This window comes from Sarcophilus harrisii, chromosome 5 (assembly GCF_902635505.1).
Source record: "Sarcophilus harrisii chromosome 5, mSarHar1.11, whole genome shotgun sequence".
In the NCBI taxonomy this organism is placed as follows: domain Eukaryota; kingdom Metazoa; phylum Chordata; class Mammalia; order Dasyuromorphia; family Dasyuridae; genus Sarcophilus; species Sarcophilus harrisii.
In genome coordinates this window covers 181,828,817-181,846,427 of record NC_045430.1, presented here as the reverse complement: position 1 = coordinate 181,846,427, position 17,611 = coordinate 181,828,817, and the positions used below count along the sequence as shown (strand labels likewise).

The window sequence follows — 17,611 nt, the reverse complement described above, 5'->3', positions numbered from 1 at the left end:
CTAATTACTTCTCTCTTCCTCTTTCCTCCTCACCCGTTCCCCCCCCCCCCCAAAAAAAAAAAGAAAAAAGGTTTTCAGGAGAATTAATGTCTGAAATAGTTTTAATAATATTCAAAATAGTAAACCAAAATTGTGAAAGGAAAAAAAACTTTGTTTCAAAATCTTGAGTCTTAATGAAAATTTTTAGGGAACTCGGGCTTTTAGACTGCATATATGAATTAAAAAAAAAGAAATATTTATTCATTTGAAGTCTCACAATTTAGAAGCTGAAACAATCCAACTCAATAGCATTTCTGAAGTCCTTACTAAGTGCCAAGAACTGAATGAGAATAGAGAAGCAAAGACTATACAGTACTCATCTAGCTTGCATTTTCTTAAAAAAGGTTACAATGAGACAACGACAGTTGGATATCACGAGCTGACCCATACTAAGAGGAAATTAACCCCTCCTTTCCACATACTTAAAGATTTCCCAGCAAACAGGACCTATTCTGCATTTAAGGGTTCTTTTTTTTTTTTTTAATTACCTTCCCCTTCCCATGCCCTTCTCCCTTCCTTTTTCCTTCCTTCCTCCTTCCCTCACCCTCTCTCTATTTTCCTTCTTCCCTGTTTGTTTTTTGCATGGCTGACTCCTGGATTATACATACACTCCCAGTCTCTCCCAGGGGACTCTGCATTAATCAGGGATAAAGAGGTACAACCTAATTAGGATCTGCATTTTTCCCTTGATGTCTCTTTCTTTTTCCCTATACAACTGGATTGTCTTTCTAAATCCTGTTAGCTATATTGTATAATTGAAGCTCTTGGGTCTCCTATTGATAGATTTCTGAAATAGTTTGGATCTTGGACATATAACACTTCTTAATTATCAAAGAGGATTTACTTTGGTTATTTAGGGGTACAATTTATTTTGTTTTCCAAATGTACACACTCCTCGATTTCATCTAGAAAAAAGATGATTGGCTGGCCCACATGCAGACCTAAAACTATTTGTTTTCATAATTATTACTTTGGTAACAATTACTTTGGTGTGAGAAATAATGAAATTACAGAATCTGAAATAGAGAAGTAGTCTAAGAGATTATAAAATGAAACTCCATAATCTGAAGGATTAATCTAAAACGAAGAAAGAATGCAAGTTAGTGGTAGACACTTAGGTAAAACCAAAGTATAAAGACCTTTATGTCACACAGATTTTCTTGCTTGACGAGGACTTCAATAAATTCATTTTCCGGCCTACACATACCTTGGTTGGTTCTCCAAAGACAGGTTCTCCCCTCTCTGGTAGCCATTGTCTGCTACCTGAGTCGTGGACCTCTTAACAATTTGCTTTAGTTCTTGTTCCAGGCGTTCCTTGATAGCTTTAACTGTTTCTGGGATCTTCCTCAGTTTGGCTAGCCCCTTGATGAGAATGCCCATAAAGAGGCTACTATTCTCTTCTGGATCCAGCTCCATATCTTCCTTGATGTCTTGCAGATTCAATTCTCTGACTGAAAACACACAAAATATCAAATGTAAAAAGTAGAGTATTCACACAGAGGTAATCCTCAGCAAACAAGCTGGTTATTTTTCCATATTTCTTTGGAAGGAATAAGGTATGAACTAAAGAAGATGTTGCTCCTTAAAAATATAACATTCATATCCCTATTTGCATCATCTCAATCAACGAAGAATGAAAGGCAGAAAACATTTATTACATTTATACAAACAGCTAGTAAGTCTACCACGGGGAATCTTCAACTGCCTACCTTGCCACTTCATTTGTCTTTTAAACAGATTAATAAAATTAAGCATTCTCAGATAGACAGAAGGCTTGGGTGGGTAGTTTTGGGTCAGGTAGACAGTAGCCAGCTGGCCCATGTTTCCTTCTCTCTTGAGCTCTACTTTGGCTCTCAGCCCTTCCAAGAAAGGGAGCAAATAGGCTGTCTAAGGGGTGGGTAGAGACAGGGAAGGGGCATGGTGTACTGAATCTGGTCTGAGGACCTTCTTGCATTTCTATGATCCCATGATAAGTGATGATCATAGTTGAGGGTAGTAGCGTTGTGATGGCGAAGTACAGTAAGATGGGAAGAGGTAATTTGTGGATTAGGGGAAAGAACAATCGATTTTTTAAAATCACCTTTTGTTTTGTTTTGTTTTTTAATAAAAAAAAATAGAGAAAAAAAACAAAATTAAGCATTCTCACTGTGAGCTTTGGAGGAAAGTCAGTAACCTAAATTCAACTAACAGAGCAGACCTTAGGTTGGTGAAAAAGACAATGGATATTTTTTAAAGCACATAAATAATTAAAATTAAAAATAGCAGAGAAAATACAATGGAAGAACTAATTCTCATTACACTCTAGGTCAATGGATTTCAGAAAGAGAAAAGCTTTCAGGTAAGAGAAATAAGAAAGTGAAATTTCTTAGAAGCCTTTTTTTTCTTTTGAATACATATATGTAGTACAAATGATCTCACAGCTTTGCTGATCCTGATGAAAGAGTTCTCTGAATAACAACTATCACTAGTCAAAAATCCTGTAAGAATAAAAGTAGTAGTCGAAATAACAAATGTCTTTCCAGAATGAACAAAAAAGAAAGTAATAAAGAAGAGTGAAAACTGGAGTCATATATAGTAACTACTTTTTCTTACATCTCCAACCTCCCTTCAGTAAGCTGTTTGGAAAGCCTCAGATTTCTGAGGCTTACAGAATGCATTGTTTCTTTTAAAAAGGAAGTTTCATTGAATTGATACCTTTTGCTTTGACACAGTAGTCATTTCTCATCTCTTCCTTTCAATACTGGATCTTTTCTTGTGACCAAGAAAAATAATTAACCAAAAGCATCCAATAGAGACCATAGCTGACAATACATATGATGTTTTGTAATATTAGTCACTCAGTTCTCTGCCATGAAGGAAAGCATATGTTTCAGCAATTCTTCTTCAGAACCTTCATTAGTTTTTCCATTCCTCAGAGCTCAACCTCCTTTTAGGGACTTACACTGTTGTATTCCAGTGAAACCTGCACAGTATACCAGCGCCATGCCAGGACACTGAATCACTTCCATTTGAATTGTCTTAGGAAGATGCTGGAGATCACCTGGCAGGAGAAGGTATCACACAATGAGGTCTTTTCTTAAACTAAATTGCCAAGCATTCCAATTCTACTGCTGAGAGCACAACTTTTTTAGGTTGGTCACATTGTTCGAATGTCAAAAGCATGCTTGCCAAAAAAATTATTTTATGGAGAACTCACACGGCAAGCATTTACAAGGTGGTCAAAAAAGGTGATACAAGGTGATACACTCTCAAAGTCTCTCTTAAGAACTTTAGAATTGAATGTATCATATGGGAGACACTGGCACAGGACTGCCCAGCATGGTATGCCCTCATCAAAAGATGCTGTGCACTAAAAGCAAAACTTATAACTGAAATAGCTCAGACAAAACACAAGATGTGCAAAGTTAGAGAAGTCCCCAAATGTTTACAGGGACTATTTGTGTCCAACCTATGCCAGAGCATTCTGAGCTCATAAAGGTCTGATCAGACACAGTTGGACACATTGTAATTCAAATCTAACATAGTGACGTCGTTTGGTCCTCTCTAAGAATGAAGGATCCCAACCAATCAACCAGGGACTAACATTTATACAATATTTGCAATGTTGCAGTTATTGTGTATCTTCCTTCATCTCTTTGTTTCATTTATTTTACTCAGCATTAGTTCATACAAATTTTTCCCCGTTTTTCTGAATTCCTCAATTTGTCGTTTGCCGAGTAATGGGCACAATCTTCCTTACTAATTCTTTGCTTACCTCTTTCTTTGGCTTTCACGAAAGCCAGAAAGCATAAGACTATAAAAAGTAAGCTATTCTGTTTAGTGTAATGGGAAGGCACTGAAATCTATTCACTGAATAGCTCCTAATATCTCAAATGTATAGGTGAAAGTCTTTGTTTAAGTAAAGCCCCTAAAAGTTTCTATAGTTATATGCTTCAAATAGTACTATAATACATTTTTATTCTTGTTGCCCATAGTAAACAAATATTTACCCTTGACCTATTTACTTACCACGTATTCATGTCTTGTAGGATTTTTAAACATGAGTCTATATCAGGGTTATCTTTCTTAGATAGCAAAACCCTGGAAGGACATGAATTAAGCCTCTCTCAACATAATCTTAAGAACTTGACAACTTAAGAAATGAAGGGAATAAGAATTTATTAAATGCTCACTATGTACTAGACACTATGTTAAATGCTTTACACAGTAGATGTCTTATGATCTGCATTTTATCCCTAGGAAACTGAGGCAGGCAGAGATTTGCTCAAGGTCACAAAGCTAGTCTTCATGAGTCTACAAGCTAGTATGAAATAAAAAAGTCATAAAATAAATGGTTACATCCACTGGCAACACCTATGTTTTCCCTCTTGCAATTTCTCAAATCAGAAATTCTAAGCAGACCCAAAGCTCTTCACCAATGAAAAAATAAAGGGAGGAAGAAAACTGAAATGAGAGGCTCCAAGTCGACTCTGACAATGACGGGCTCCATCCTTGTGACCTCATGATGTCAACTGGAGTCAGGCCTTGTGACTTGTTCCCTTCCACTTCAGTTGGTCTATGTGGCTTAATGGAGAGGGCACTGTGTTTGTAGTCAAAAGGTAAGGACTGAAATCGGAGATCAAGGGCCCTGTCCAGTATAGTCTGGCCTAATACCCTCTCGTAAGCAATACTTATAAAGCTGTCCCAATTCACCAAACATTATTAATAGCTTACTGCATCTGGGGTACCAGAAAATAGCAAGTTTAGAAATGACATAGGTGAGGGAATCAAAAAACTTGAACTGTAAAGAATCATCAAGGTTACCAGCCCAACTCTCTCATTTTATATACAAACAAAGAGAGGCCCAGAGGTGGCCAGCAGGAGGGGCAGGATCTAGCCCTGCAGCTGAAAATCTACAGTCAGGGCTTTTTATACTGGAACACATGGCCTCTGTGGTCCCTCTCACAGCTTCCATTAGAGTAGGTCACAGAACAAACACTCTGTTCCCTCACAAGATGTTGAAAGTAAAATACAATTGGAAAGTTCTCACTTAATAATATTCAATCAAGAAGTATTAATTGAAAACCTATTTTGTGCCAGGCACTATGCTCAGCTCTGGGGACAAAAGCAGGCTGGGGCGGGGGTACCAGGAAAGGCTTCATGCAGGAAAAAAAAGGACTTCAGCCAAATCCTGAAGGACTTAGGACTCAGCTGAAGTATGATAGCATTCCAGGCAGGGGGACAGTTGGGGCAAACACTCTGTCCAGCCAGGATGGGGCCTTTGTGTGAGAAGCAACAAGAAGACCAGATTGGCTAAGGCCACAGGGAGAGAGTCATATACCTTCTACTATACCATATTCCTCTAGCTTCCCTCTACCTGAATGGTCATATTCTCTCTTTCTCTCTCTCTCTTTTTTTTTTATTAAAGCTTTTTATTTTCAAAATATATGCACAGATGATTTTCAACATTCACCCTTGCAAAACTTTGTGTTCCAAATTTTCTCCTTCCCTTCCCCCACCTCACACCCTTAGACAGCAAGTAATCCAATTCATGTTAAACATGCAATTCATCTATACATGTTTCCACAATTATCTTGCTGCACAAGAAGAATCAGATCAAAAACAAAAAAGAAAGAAAATAAAAAGCAAGGAAACGACAACCAAAAAAAGTGAAAATACTCTGTTGTGGCACACTCGGTCCCCACAGTCTTCTCTCTAGGTCTAGATGGCTCTCAATGGTCATATTCTCAAACAAGATAGTCAACAATATCAAATAATGCAGAAAAGGTAAAATGAAGGTGCCTGGGAGCTTTGACATGAGAATGGAAGCAGCTCAAGTAAATGTAATCATCAAGATCTCCACTATCTCATCCTGTGCCAGACGGTCAAGAAGACAAATTCCATCTCCCCAGAGTTTCAAGACATATTCTCTCTCATTCTATATGAAAAGAATCTTAAATATCTTGGACCACAAAATTCTGAAGATAGAAATCCCATCTTAGAACAAGGCTTTATGAAATAAAATGTAAGCCAAGATCACAGCTGTGAAAGAAGACAGTTAAATAAGCACTGTAACAAGTCATTTGATTTGTGTTCTCTAAAGGTTTTATTATTGCTTAACCTTTGCCAAAATCAAAAAGAAAAGAAGCAAGGCCTTCAGTTTCATTACAGTCATATTCACAGTGATCCCAATAGGAGTTTGAATAAAATGAATAAAGAAACCACAAATAAAATGCCTGTGTGCCCTGGGAATAATTGCTCAGTTTAAATGTTTCAAAGGCAGTTTGCCAAATGAAAAAATATATTGTGGGTCCAATGATTTAAACCAACAAATTGCTAACATTACTGGCTTTCCCCCCACACTTTTCCATCTTTTCCATGCAATTTATGTTTGAATTACTCTATCTAAATTAGACACTAGTTTCCCCCTCGCATTGCAAACACAATGTCAGACAAGACAATGCAAGAGAAAACCCTGATAACTGAATGAAGTGGTTACTCTCAATGAAGAGTCTTTCTTAGAGCTCTGCAACAGAATAAGACATCTGAAAAAGGGCCATTTTCAAACAATCAAAATTTTTATTTAATTCATAATAGTCTAGAAGAGCTATTCTGTCATCGGATCCCCAGTTGGAAGATATAAATGTCTCTTGTAATGGATGATACCCTCATGTCTGCTCTTTCATACTCTTGAGGAAAAAAACTTTAAGGCCTCTTGTTAAAAGCCCAGCTTGTAAGAGTCACTATATACTAGACTACCTTGTACAAGAGTGAGCTTTGTAGGCTTACTCTTCACTACTAAAAATGATACCAAATTGCTGCCATTTGTCATAGTATATTTCATTAGTCCCACGACTGTACATGTATCCAGTAAAATGTTATACTGTTCCTTACTTGATTTATGGTATCCCAAATTATACCCTTTTGTTGGCACTAATCCTCTTAGATAAGGTGATGCAGATTAATAGGATCTTAAAATCTAGGAATTTGATTAAAGACTTCACCTGCTTCAATTCCAGAGTCTCTAATGTATCCACATTGCTATGTGAAGACAGTTTTAGACAGAGCAGGAGCCACACTGAAAATTTTTTACCTTTCTTTTGCATTTCTTCAATGCCTCCTCTTTCATTTCCTCACAGAAAAATCCAAGAACACCAGTCTGCAAAGCAGATATCTCTTGGGAAAAGAGGACTTATTTTACATAACTCCACAGATAGCTTCCATTATGGTCCCCAGTATGGTGAACAACCATTTGGACCTTTCAGAGACTTTCATGATAAAGGGAAAACAGATTGCTAAAATCACAGAATTGTTATGGTCTCTACCAAAAGAATCAAAATTAACTGCAAACTTTGAGGGTTTAAAGAAAAACTTAGCATCAAAAGAGAATAGAAGCTTTCTTATTAAAAAATAGATAAGATAAAAATACTACCATTTAACTGAATTATGCAGTTACTGCCACTATTATCATTGAAATTTGGTGTTCGTAAAGTACTTTTCATTTGCAATGTTTCCCAATTATTTTTTTATCAATAATAATAAATTTTTTATTTCACTTGGAAGCTTTTTAGGATTTTTAAATAGAATCATTTGCAGTGGCTTAGCAATAAATATAATTGATGACCTGTCTGAGCTAAAATGTGATGATCTACATTAGAAAAAGGCATTAGTGTAGCACCTGGGAATAAAAACCCAAAGTAGGGAGAGAAGCCTATTTAAATTTAGAAATAGATCTTTGGTCTAATTCTAAAACTATATAAGGTTGCAAACAGTAGAATAAACTCCATCATAAGGTAAAATACTTTTCTTGATTCCAAAATAGAGGCACTAGCAATCTTTTTAAAATTATATAATAATATGTTTTTAAAAGAACTAGTTAGCTCGGAATATTTTGTTAAAAATATTTATGAGAACATAATAAAGAGAAAAGCTGTTATTTTATTTATATATACTTTTCAACAATAAAAAATGAATACTGTATAGCCCCTCTCTCTACGGAATTATTTGAGGGAGCTGGTTCTATTTACACTTCTCTGAACTCTCTATAGGAGTGGCAATATTTTCCCCAACACTGTATAAAATGAGATACTAAGAGCGTTCCTTCATGTATGAAAATACTTCTCTCCTATTTCAAAGCACTACAAGTATTTTCATAGTGCTTTGAAATAGGAGAGAGATACTCAACAAAGACGTCAGTAAATGATACATATAAATATAAAGAATAATTTTTTAGAATTTTCATCTGGATTTTAGGCACCCTTATATTTCTTTGTAGAGATAGCTGAAAGGCACAATGGATATAGTATCAGGCCTGAAGCCAGGAAGACTTCTTTTTTTCTTGGTTCAAATCTAGCCTCAGACACTCACTAATCACTAACTCTATCTACCTCAGTTTCCTCATTTATAAAATCAGATGGAGAAGGAAATGGCAAAGCCCCCACCAGTATCTTTGCCAAAATAATCCCAAATAGGGTCACAATAAGTTGGACATGACTGAAAATAAAAATATTTCTTTGTACATGAAGTTGCAAGTTTTTATTAAGCTTAAAGAGGCATAAGAAAATTTTATCTTGAAATAAGGGATCATTGAATAGTTACTCAAAAAAGGAATAATCCAGATTACTTTATAAAAATATGGTTATTATACATATGAAGTTTCATATCAACTAAACTGTCACTATATATATCTCTGGATCTAAGATACCTCATTCACTTAATATTTCAGGGGCAATTTACAATTCTATCCCCTCTTTTTTCCTCCAAGACCTCATTCCCTCAAATCAAATTCCCTTCTCTTTAGATTTTCCCTCCACTTTTTAAAAAAACATATACCTCTAAAAGATGCCTTTGTCTCTAAAGCACAAGTATCATGGGGTCAAGAGAAGAAATGTCTTTCCTCCTACTGATTAAATGCTTCCTCTTGTGACAAAGAAAAGCAAAGAAGTTCAGTACCATGACCACATCTTCTGGCATATATAATATTCTGCACTATCACCACCACCTGCCCCTTCTCCCACCCTCCCCTCATCCCCCACAGGTCTTTTCTTTCCTAGGAGGAGGATGTTTCATTTAATAAGACTCCCAGTTTTTTAAAAATATAGAATTTGGCCTCCTCTTAGTGGCTTTTTCATTTCTGTTACTCAAGTCAGGCTGTACATTGCTCTCCTTTGTTTTCAAGCATGCACATGGAAGGGAAGGGGCAGCTAAGTGGCTTCTTTCTTCTTCTTCTTCTTTTCAAAGGGAAGCCTCATCAGTTGTTTCGGCTCCTTAGCAACAGTCCCTGTCTCATCATCTCTCCGGCTTATTTCTAGCATCTCAGAGGAAATTGGCCTCATGTTTTTCATCTTTATGTTCCTTCACCAGCTCCTGGCTTTACAAATTGGTGACCATTCCCATATACTGCTTTCTGTCCCTCTACACTGTCTCACTCTACTTCTCAAACCCTTATGGACAGAGACAGCCACACCTGGAGGCAGAAAACCAGGGGTCACAGACCAGCTCTTCCACTTACCTACTGAATGACCTCGCTGGGAAAACTCAACTTTTATAGGTCTGTTTCCTTAAGTGTAATATAATATGTAATATGATTTCTAAGATTCTGTCTCTGAATTTATAATCCTGTGATTTTTCTCCTTTGTGAAAAAGAATCTTTTCCAGGGCACAGTCCTTGACTTTCTGCTTCAATTTTACAGAAGATCCTTAGAAGATCTGAACCATTTCTTGTGTTTTCAAGGATCATGACTTGATTTTCAAATCTACATTTCCATGAGTACTTAGACTCAGACAAGTTCTCCTTCCAAATTCTCAAAAGCCTACTAGATCTTTCCATCTGGATTTCCCACTATCACTTTAATCTCAGCAAAACAAAGTCAAACTTCCATCATCTTTCACCAAAACCAGTGCTTTATCCTGACTTCTTTCATATAACTATCACATTCTTATAACCTCAGGTTTGAAAGCTCACCCTTTCCCTGAGGATATATTTTAAAATCTATCCCTTTTTTCCCCTTACCAAATCAGTACTCAAATCTCATCAATTTTTCTTTCACAATATTCATTCTCTTTCCTTTACATCCCAATCTAATCTAGCCTTATCTAATCCCTGGACAACTACAAAAGCTTCTTAACTGGTCCCACATCACCTCATCCTCCCTCAATATAAAAAAAAAAAAAGACTGGTATGTTTCCAAGTGATTAATCTTCTAAAACTGCCACTTATATCATATCACACATTTGCTCAAAAATCTTCAAAGGCTCCCCACCAAGAGGAAAAAATTCTTGTACAGCATTTGAAGTCTTTCCCAACTTACCTTTTCAGTCTTCTCACTCATCACCATCCTACCTGAATCATAGCTCCAGCCCAAACAGTCTCTCCACTGTCTCATAAACATACTAATGCATATCTATTGCCATGCCTTTGTTTATGCTAATATCATTGAAGAAACGCCTGAATTTCTAGCCTTATCCCATTCGTCATTTAAATCTATTCTCACTGTCCAGTTCCAACTCCAAGCCTTTCATAGCCTAAGCCAGCACAAATCTAGGCCATAAGGAGGTTTGTGATCGGGAGAACTCTACACATCCACTTACTGGTAAACATATGGGGGCAGACACTTTCTCCATTTAAAAACAGCACAATTTCCACATAAAAAAGGTGTATTTCGGGTTTCCCAATATTTAACTTGAATTTACTTGCCAAAGAAATAATTTTTGCCTGATGGTTAGCTTCTGTGGTGTAACTATTACAATATGAAACTTGTACTGTGTTGTATGTTAAAAAAGTTTTTGTGAACTACTGTGACACATAAACATATAAAATTCATTAAGTAAATATATACCAAGTTCCCCAAAATTGATTTCACAGATAAATTTTTCAAAATGCATTCCCAATCAGTAAATTAGAGGTTGCCGACATGGAAGTTCAAGTGCTTCTAAATTACTATTTTACTTTTTTAAAACTCCCTACTCCATGGTAACACCTTTAGTTTAATCACATGACAAAATGCCAGTCAAATATCCTTTTTATTTTTAATTTCTCCAATTTATTTAAAGGAAGAATTCTAACTATTTGCCTTTAACTGAACTTCGGTTTTTTGTTTTGTGTTTTTCCTATTTAAAAAATTTTTTTACATACAACAGTATTTTGTTTTTTCCACAGATACTTTACAAAAAAATTTTAGCCTTTATTTTCACAATATTTTGACTTCCGAGTTTTTCTCCCTCCCTTTCCTTCTTCCAAAAAGATGAGCAATTTGATCTAGTTTTTGCAGGTGCTATTATGTAAAGCTTATTTCCATATCTGTAACAGGTGTGAAAGAAGAAACAGATCAAAAGGAAAAACAAACAAACAAACAAACAAGAAAGAATAAAGTAAATAAAAAGAAACATGCCTTGACCTGCATTCAGAGTATCAGTTCTTTATCTGGATATGTCTAACATTTTTTATTGTATTGTCAAGAATAGTAATGTCATTTATAGCTGAATATTTTACAATTTTGCTGTTGTTTTCTACATGGAAGTCTTTCCAGGTTTTCTGAGAGCATCCTGCTCATCATTTCTTATAGCACAATTAACTGAACTGTTTTTTTTTTAAATAACAACAGGTAACATATAGAAAGAGTTTTAAAGTTTGCAAAGCATTTTAAAGAAGTTATTTTATTTGATTCTTTAAACAATTCTGTAAGGCAGGTGCTATAATTATCTCCGTTTTACAGATGAGGAAACTGAGGCTAAGAGAATCCAAGTAAATTGTTCAGGGTCACATACCTTGAAAGTGTCTGGAAAAAAAAGATTTGAACTCATATTTTACTGATTCCAAATCCTTTACTGTATTTTCTGTATTTTCTATATCACCTAGCTTTCTGTCATCAACTCTTTTTTAATAAATATCTTAGTTAAAAAAATTTCCAAACCACAAACAGTATCTACATTCTCAAAAAAAGCAGTCAAATCACACAAATACACAAATACACACACACACACACACAAACAAAACAGATTTTGTTTCTTCTGAATTTTCAAGGCATATACTATAATTTTTTAAACAATTTTCCATTCTATTCAACTGAAGCTCCTTGAAAGCAGAATGACACACTCACACTCTCTCTCTCTCTCTCTCTCTCTCTCTCTCTCTCTCTCTCTCTCTCTCTCTCATCTAGCACAGGGATTTGAATGTCAGTAGGTCATGGTGTAAAGAGTGCTGGACTCCAAACCAAGAAGATTTGGATCATGCAGGATTCTCATCCTGCCTTTCTCATTTACTAGGTGACTACAAATCAGTCATTTAAAATACAGGAGCATCAACTTCCTCATCTATAAAATGAAAGTAGAAGCACCAACCCTACAGTACTATCATGAGGATCAAAAAGATAATATATGCAAACCATAAAACAATCCCTATCAGTTATTATCATGATTACTATTATTAACAGTGCTAATCATTTGCATATATTTCAATAATCTTCAATTTGATCATTGTGAGCACTCTAGCCACTACTACAGATGGCAAACGCTCCAAGTTTGAATAGGCACCCTTTGCAAGATGGTATGGCCAAGAATATCTACTTTGTCCCCAAAGTAGAGGTAAACTTTGGAGGTAAACCTCTTTGAATGGCACTAGCTGCTTCTCAGACAACAAGCCCTTAGGGACCACATTTACCTGGTTTCCAGAATTATTCTCTACTTTGGTTTCCATGGCACTATTGCCTATATTGGTAGATATCCAAGTTGGCAAACTAAAAGAGATTATTGAAATTCAACCCATTGGTCAATATGCATTTTTATGTTAGTAATGGGAATACAGACATAAAAATGAAACAAACTTGTCCCTCAAGGAGCTTACATTCTACATACTCTTTACATACTCTCACTTTCCTCTATAACCTAACTTTGACCTACCTTTCCAGTTTCATTATCATTAACTCCCCTTCTTATGTTCTACATGCCAGGCAAACAGGACAAATTGCTGTTTTTCACTTAGAACAAAAATCTCTCATTTCCAAGCTTTTGAACTGACTGTCCACCATACCTGAAATGCCCTCCTTCCTCACCTATCCTTTTTGGAGTCCCTTAAATTCTTCAAGAATTACCTCAAGTATCATCTTCTACATGAAGCCTTTCCCAATTCCCCCAGTTCCTAAAATAGCTCCCCAAATCATCTTGCACTTATTTCATATATTGACTGGTGGGTTGAATTTCAATAATCTCTTTTAGTTTGCCAACTTGGATTTCTACCAATATAAGCAATAGTGCCATAGAAACCAAAGTGGAGAATAATTCATATATAATTATAAAGAATGGAAATGAAAGAAAATAAATATGTGAAGAAATGAAACAAAACCAAAAAACTTGAGTAACTGGAAAATTAGATACTTACCAGTTGAGTTTCCAGGAGTACCAAATTGAGAAGCATCAAGAAACTTTCGAGGTGTTGGCATGTTTGTGACATCAATCAGGGGTACTGGGGAACCATCTTTCACAAGAGAACTAAAAGGAATAGGAAGAATCTGACTTTAGTACTTGCTCCAATGTTTTCAGCACACTTTGGTCTATCTTTTGTCAAAACTGCTCTTTATACAAGATATTCTTACCAACCAGTGGACCAAACACTTCTCCTTTCAAAAGATTACTGACCCTTTAACCATGTACTTATGTCAATGTTCACTCCATATTTCAATGTTCATTCCATATTAATCCTATTCTCCTTTTCCTAAGAAAACCAAACCTTTATTATTTTTTAAATGACTGCCTTTCTATATTGTGAGAGAAACAGCTAGGTGGTGCATAGGGTAGGACCCTAGGCCTGGAGTCATGAAGCATCAAGTTCAAATAGGTTCAAATTCAGGCTCAGACATGCACCAGCCACACAACCCTGGTTTACCTCAGTTTCCTCAACAATAAGATAGACATAATAATAGCATCCACCCCTCAGGACTTTTGTGGGGATAAATGGGATATTTGCAAAGCACTTAGCAAAATGCCTGGAACATGGTGAATACTTAATAAATACTTATTTGTCTTTCCTGTTCTTGCTAAGCTGTTGTGTAGACTACATTTGGCATGGGGACAAATACTTACAAACAATATTCCCTCAGGACAATGGTAGTCACTTAGCTAACCACAATGGTTCAAGGGGTTTGCAATTAAAATTCTTTATTGGCACCTCACTCAATCAATAGCTGTTCATTTATTTATATATACATTTTTCCTCTGTGACAATAAAGATGTTTATTCGAGTCATTATAGGCTTGTTTCTGCAACAATTCTAAATAACCATGGTGATGTGCACAGCAGTATTGGTGCCCTGCACATGCAGTAACTGAGTCATATTCTGACCATTTCTAAGTGCAACATGTTCTTAAGTTTGCCAACCCGTCAAGAAAATGCTTCTAAACCACCACAATGGATAGATATGCAGACACCTGCACTTACTTCATTTGGGCTCTGGACATTGGACCAAGAGAAGGAATGTTTCCTCTTTCCATTCTGCTAGCATGTAATTGTATCTCATCTGCTCTATAATCAAAAACTGTTTAAGATACTATCAACATTTCAATTTTTGTGGCAACAAGATCTGCTGTGTGAAAACTGTATCACTGAGTAAACATATTATATGCCATCTTGAAATCTTCATGGATCTTCACAAATGTTCTGATTATAGTACTGTTGCAGTAATAAGGCCATTTTCTGATTTAAGCTTATTCTTTACTTAATTCTTCTAATATACTTTTTCAAATGAACAACACTGGTCATTTTTAACAAAGCTTTTTAAACTGCAAGTCACGACTCCATATGAGGTCTCATAACTGTTGTGGGAAATACAAAATTAAAATTTATTGCCAGTAAATGTTTTATTTGCATACCTATTTTATATACCTGTATACCTAGGGCCAAGTAAAAATTTCTTGGACAAAAAGGGATCAAGAATGGAAGAAGTGTAAGAAGTCCTGATTTAGTAGATTTTCTGTGAGAATGTTGTCCGTGTGCCATTATTAGAAGAGAAAAAAGTCACATCTGAAGAAATTATTTCCTTAAAAAGGTTATTATAGATAAACAGTTAAAAAAATCAATTGAACTTTAGGTACAATTTATCATTTAATATAGTGCTTGTCATTAGTCAATAGAAAAACAATTATTTTATAATGTAACTCTTCATTTTCATCAATTATTTGGGTATATAAAAATTTTTAAAATTAATTTCCATCTTTCAACAGGAAAGCTTATTGAAATTCTACCATTTTCTACATATTTGTATGTGAGCATTTTCACATTATTTTTGTTTTAAGTAAAAATACAGAAACTCAACATGGGACCAAATTTAAAACCCTGTTCATCTGATGTCCAATCAAATACTAGAAACCTTTATGTAAATAAAAAAACCTTCAACATTGAAATAAAGTTTTTATATGATTATAAAAACATCTTCCAAGTTACAATTTACTTCATTTAAAATACTATTTATATTCAACAAAATCTGTAAAATTAAATTTAAGATGAAGACAAAGATTACAAGTAAGCATATGAGATCTTACTGAATTAAATTTTCAAATTCTTACAGTCCCAAATAAAATATTAATAATTATTTTTTTAATTTGAGCTTATAATTGTATAGAGTATTTAATCATTATAATTCAATAATGAAATTTTAACTTGAAACTGGGGGGTTATCAATATAGTTGTGATAAAATAACTAATTCTAAAAGAATATTTTTATAAGCAGCTTATTAAATTATCTGGGAATTCATCAAATTTTGTTTGTTTTTCAACTGGGTTCAAAGAAGCAAAAACATTGGGAACAACATACCTAAAGGGTAACATAATACCACCCACAAACAATGATATTCAAATTAGTGAATTAGAGTAAATTTTTTTAAAAAGTTAAATTATATTGAGGTTACACTAAGAAGGCAGAAGGAGAATAATACATAAGATTTTTGCCAAAAATGGCAAACATGTGAAAAAGTTTTGATACATAAAGGGGGAAATATCTGTTACAAAACAATCAGATATGTGGAATACATCATTGCATAATGATGTCCAGTAAATGTGCATTAGATATAAACTCATATTCTCTCTCTCTCTCTCTCTCTCTCTCTCTCTCTCTCTCTCTCTCTCTCTCTTCATTCCCTGCCCCCACCATATATATACATGGATAGATCTACATATGCATTATATGATATATATATATGTATATATATAATATACACACACACACACACACATATATGTGTTAATATGACATTTATTTTATTCACTTAAGCCCTCTCTCCACAGAGGCAGATTATAAAACTTTAGCCCATTTGCCAACAGTCTTTACATGTTACTGTGGTCAAAAACTTCATTACTTGGTGACCAAACTTGTGGTAACAAGCTTCATGGACAAAAGGCACACAATGAAACCCTGCATCAAAAACTGGTAGTTTAGTGAAGTCTACCAGAGCCAGTATTCCTTAAGAATTTAGGTCACCTTCATGTCCAATGAGGTATCAATATACACTGTCAATGTGGGATATACTGTGTATCTATCAGTATATATGTATTCATACTGGCATTATAATCATCTATACCTTATATCTAAATACAAATATTTATAATATATACAAATATAAAAACCTGTTTCCATACCCCCCCAAAGCTAAAATCTATAGATGTTTCAGCCATAAATTTAAGCTATTTTAGTTATATATAGGATAATGAATCTCTATCTATCATAGTTTTAAAGCAATATGACCTTCAGACATTATCACAGATGCCAGGAGGGGGAAAGCCAATTTGCTTCAAAACTATCTTCATGTGCTCATATCTATCTCTTCTTCTCTCTGAAATTTTCCCCATAGGCTTCAATTTTCTCCTCTGTGAACAGTGACCCACAGGCAAGTAGTTCTGTATAGGATTTTTTAATTGGTAGATTTGTTTTAGAGTTCAAGAGAAAAAGCTCCATCCATGGCCCAGTTAGTCAGTGAATTATCAGGAAGCATAAAGATGAACTGCTATATTGGGGTGGGGAGGAATTCTAATGAGTAGGAATGTACCTAGAACACCATTTTGCAAGGAATATTGATTGGTTGTAGTGATTTTTATTTTTAAGTATACACTATTTCATGTCAAAACTAAACTCTTAATTTAGACTAACTTAAGACACAAAGACCACTTCCTAGAAATAGCATTCTCAGAATTCTTAACCAACGGGGTACAAGAACCCAACATACGTCTAACCAGAAAGATTCGGACTAAATGAGGCTTACTGGTTATAACCGCAAGGGCAATCAAAATCACAGGTGAAAAGAGGAAATGTATTGTAGTAAATTAACACACATACAACACATTTCAATATTTTCTGTCTATTAACAATCTAAACAGCTGCTGCCACCAGAGTTGTCTAAATTCAAGGAATTTTAATTGAATGCTTCTGGGTCATAACCATAGATAAGCGTGCTTTATTGAGAAGGTTTATAAGCCTTCATAGCTTATCAGAAGTGTTCTTCTTTCATCAGAAAAATTAATTTCAATACCATCACATAGTAGGTCCAACTGTGCAAAAAATTACAGCTTGTCTGGGAGCAGGAGAAAGGGAATTACTGTTAAACTTTAAAAG

General features: G+C 35.0%; 1 protein-coding gene across 2 annotated transcripts in view; it reads right to left on the bottom strand.

Moving 5' to 3' along the window:
• EXOC4 (exocyst complex component 4) overlaps positions 1 to 17,611 on the bottom strand; it is a 913,849-nt gene that overhangs the window by 809,491 nt on the left and 86,747 nt on the right. For both annotated transcript variants that reach the window (XM_031941130.1, XM_031941132.1), the window contains exons 5-6: positions 13,394 to 13,503; positions 1,247 to 1,490 (exon numbers count right to left, since the gene is read on the bottom strand). In XM_031941130.1, coding sequence (XP_031796990.1) covers positions 1,247 to 1,490; positions 13,394 to 13,503 — 354 coding nt within the window. The remainder of the gene's footprint in view (positions 1 to 1,246; positions 1,491 to 13,393; positions 13,504 to 17,611) is intronic.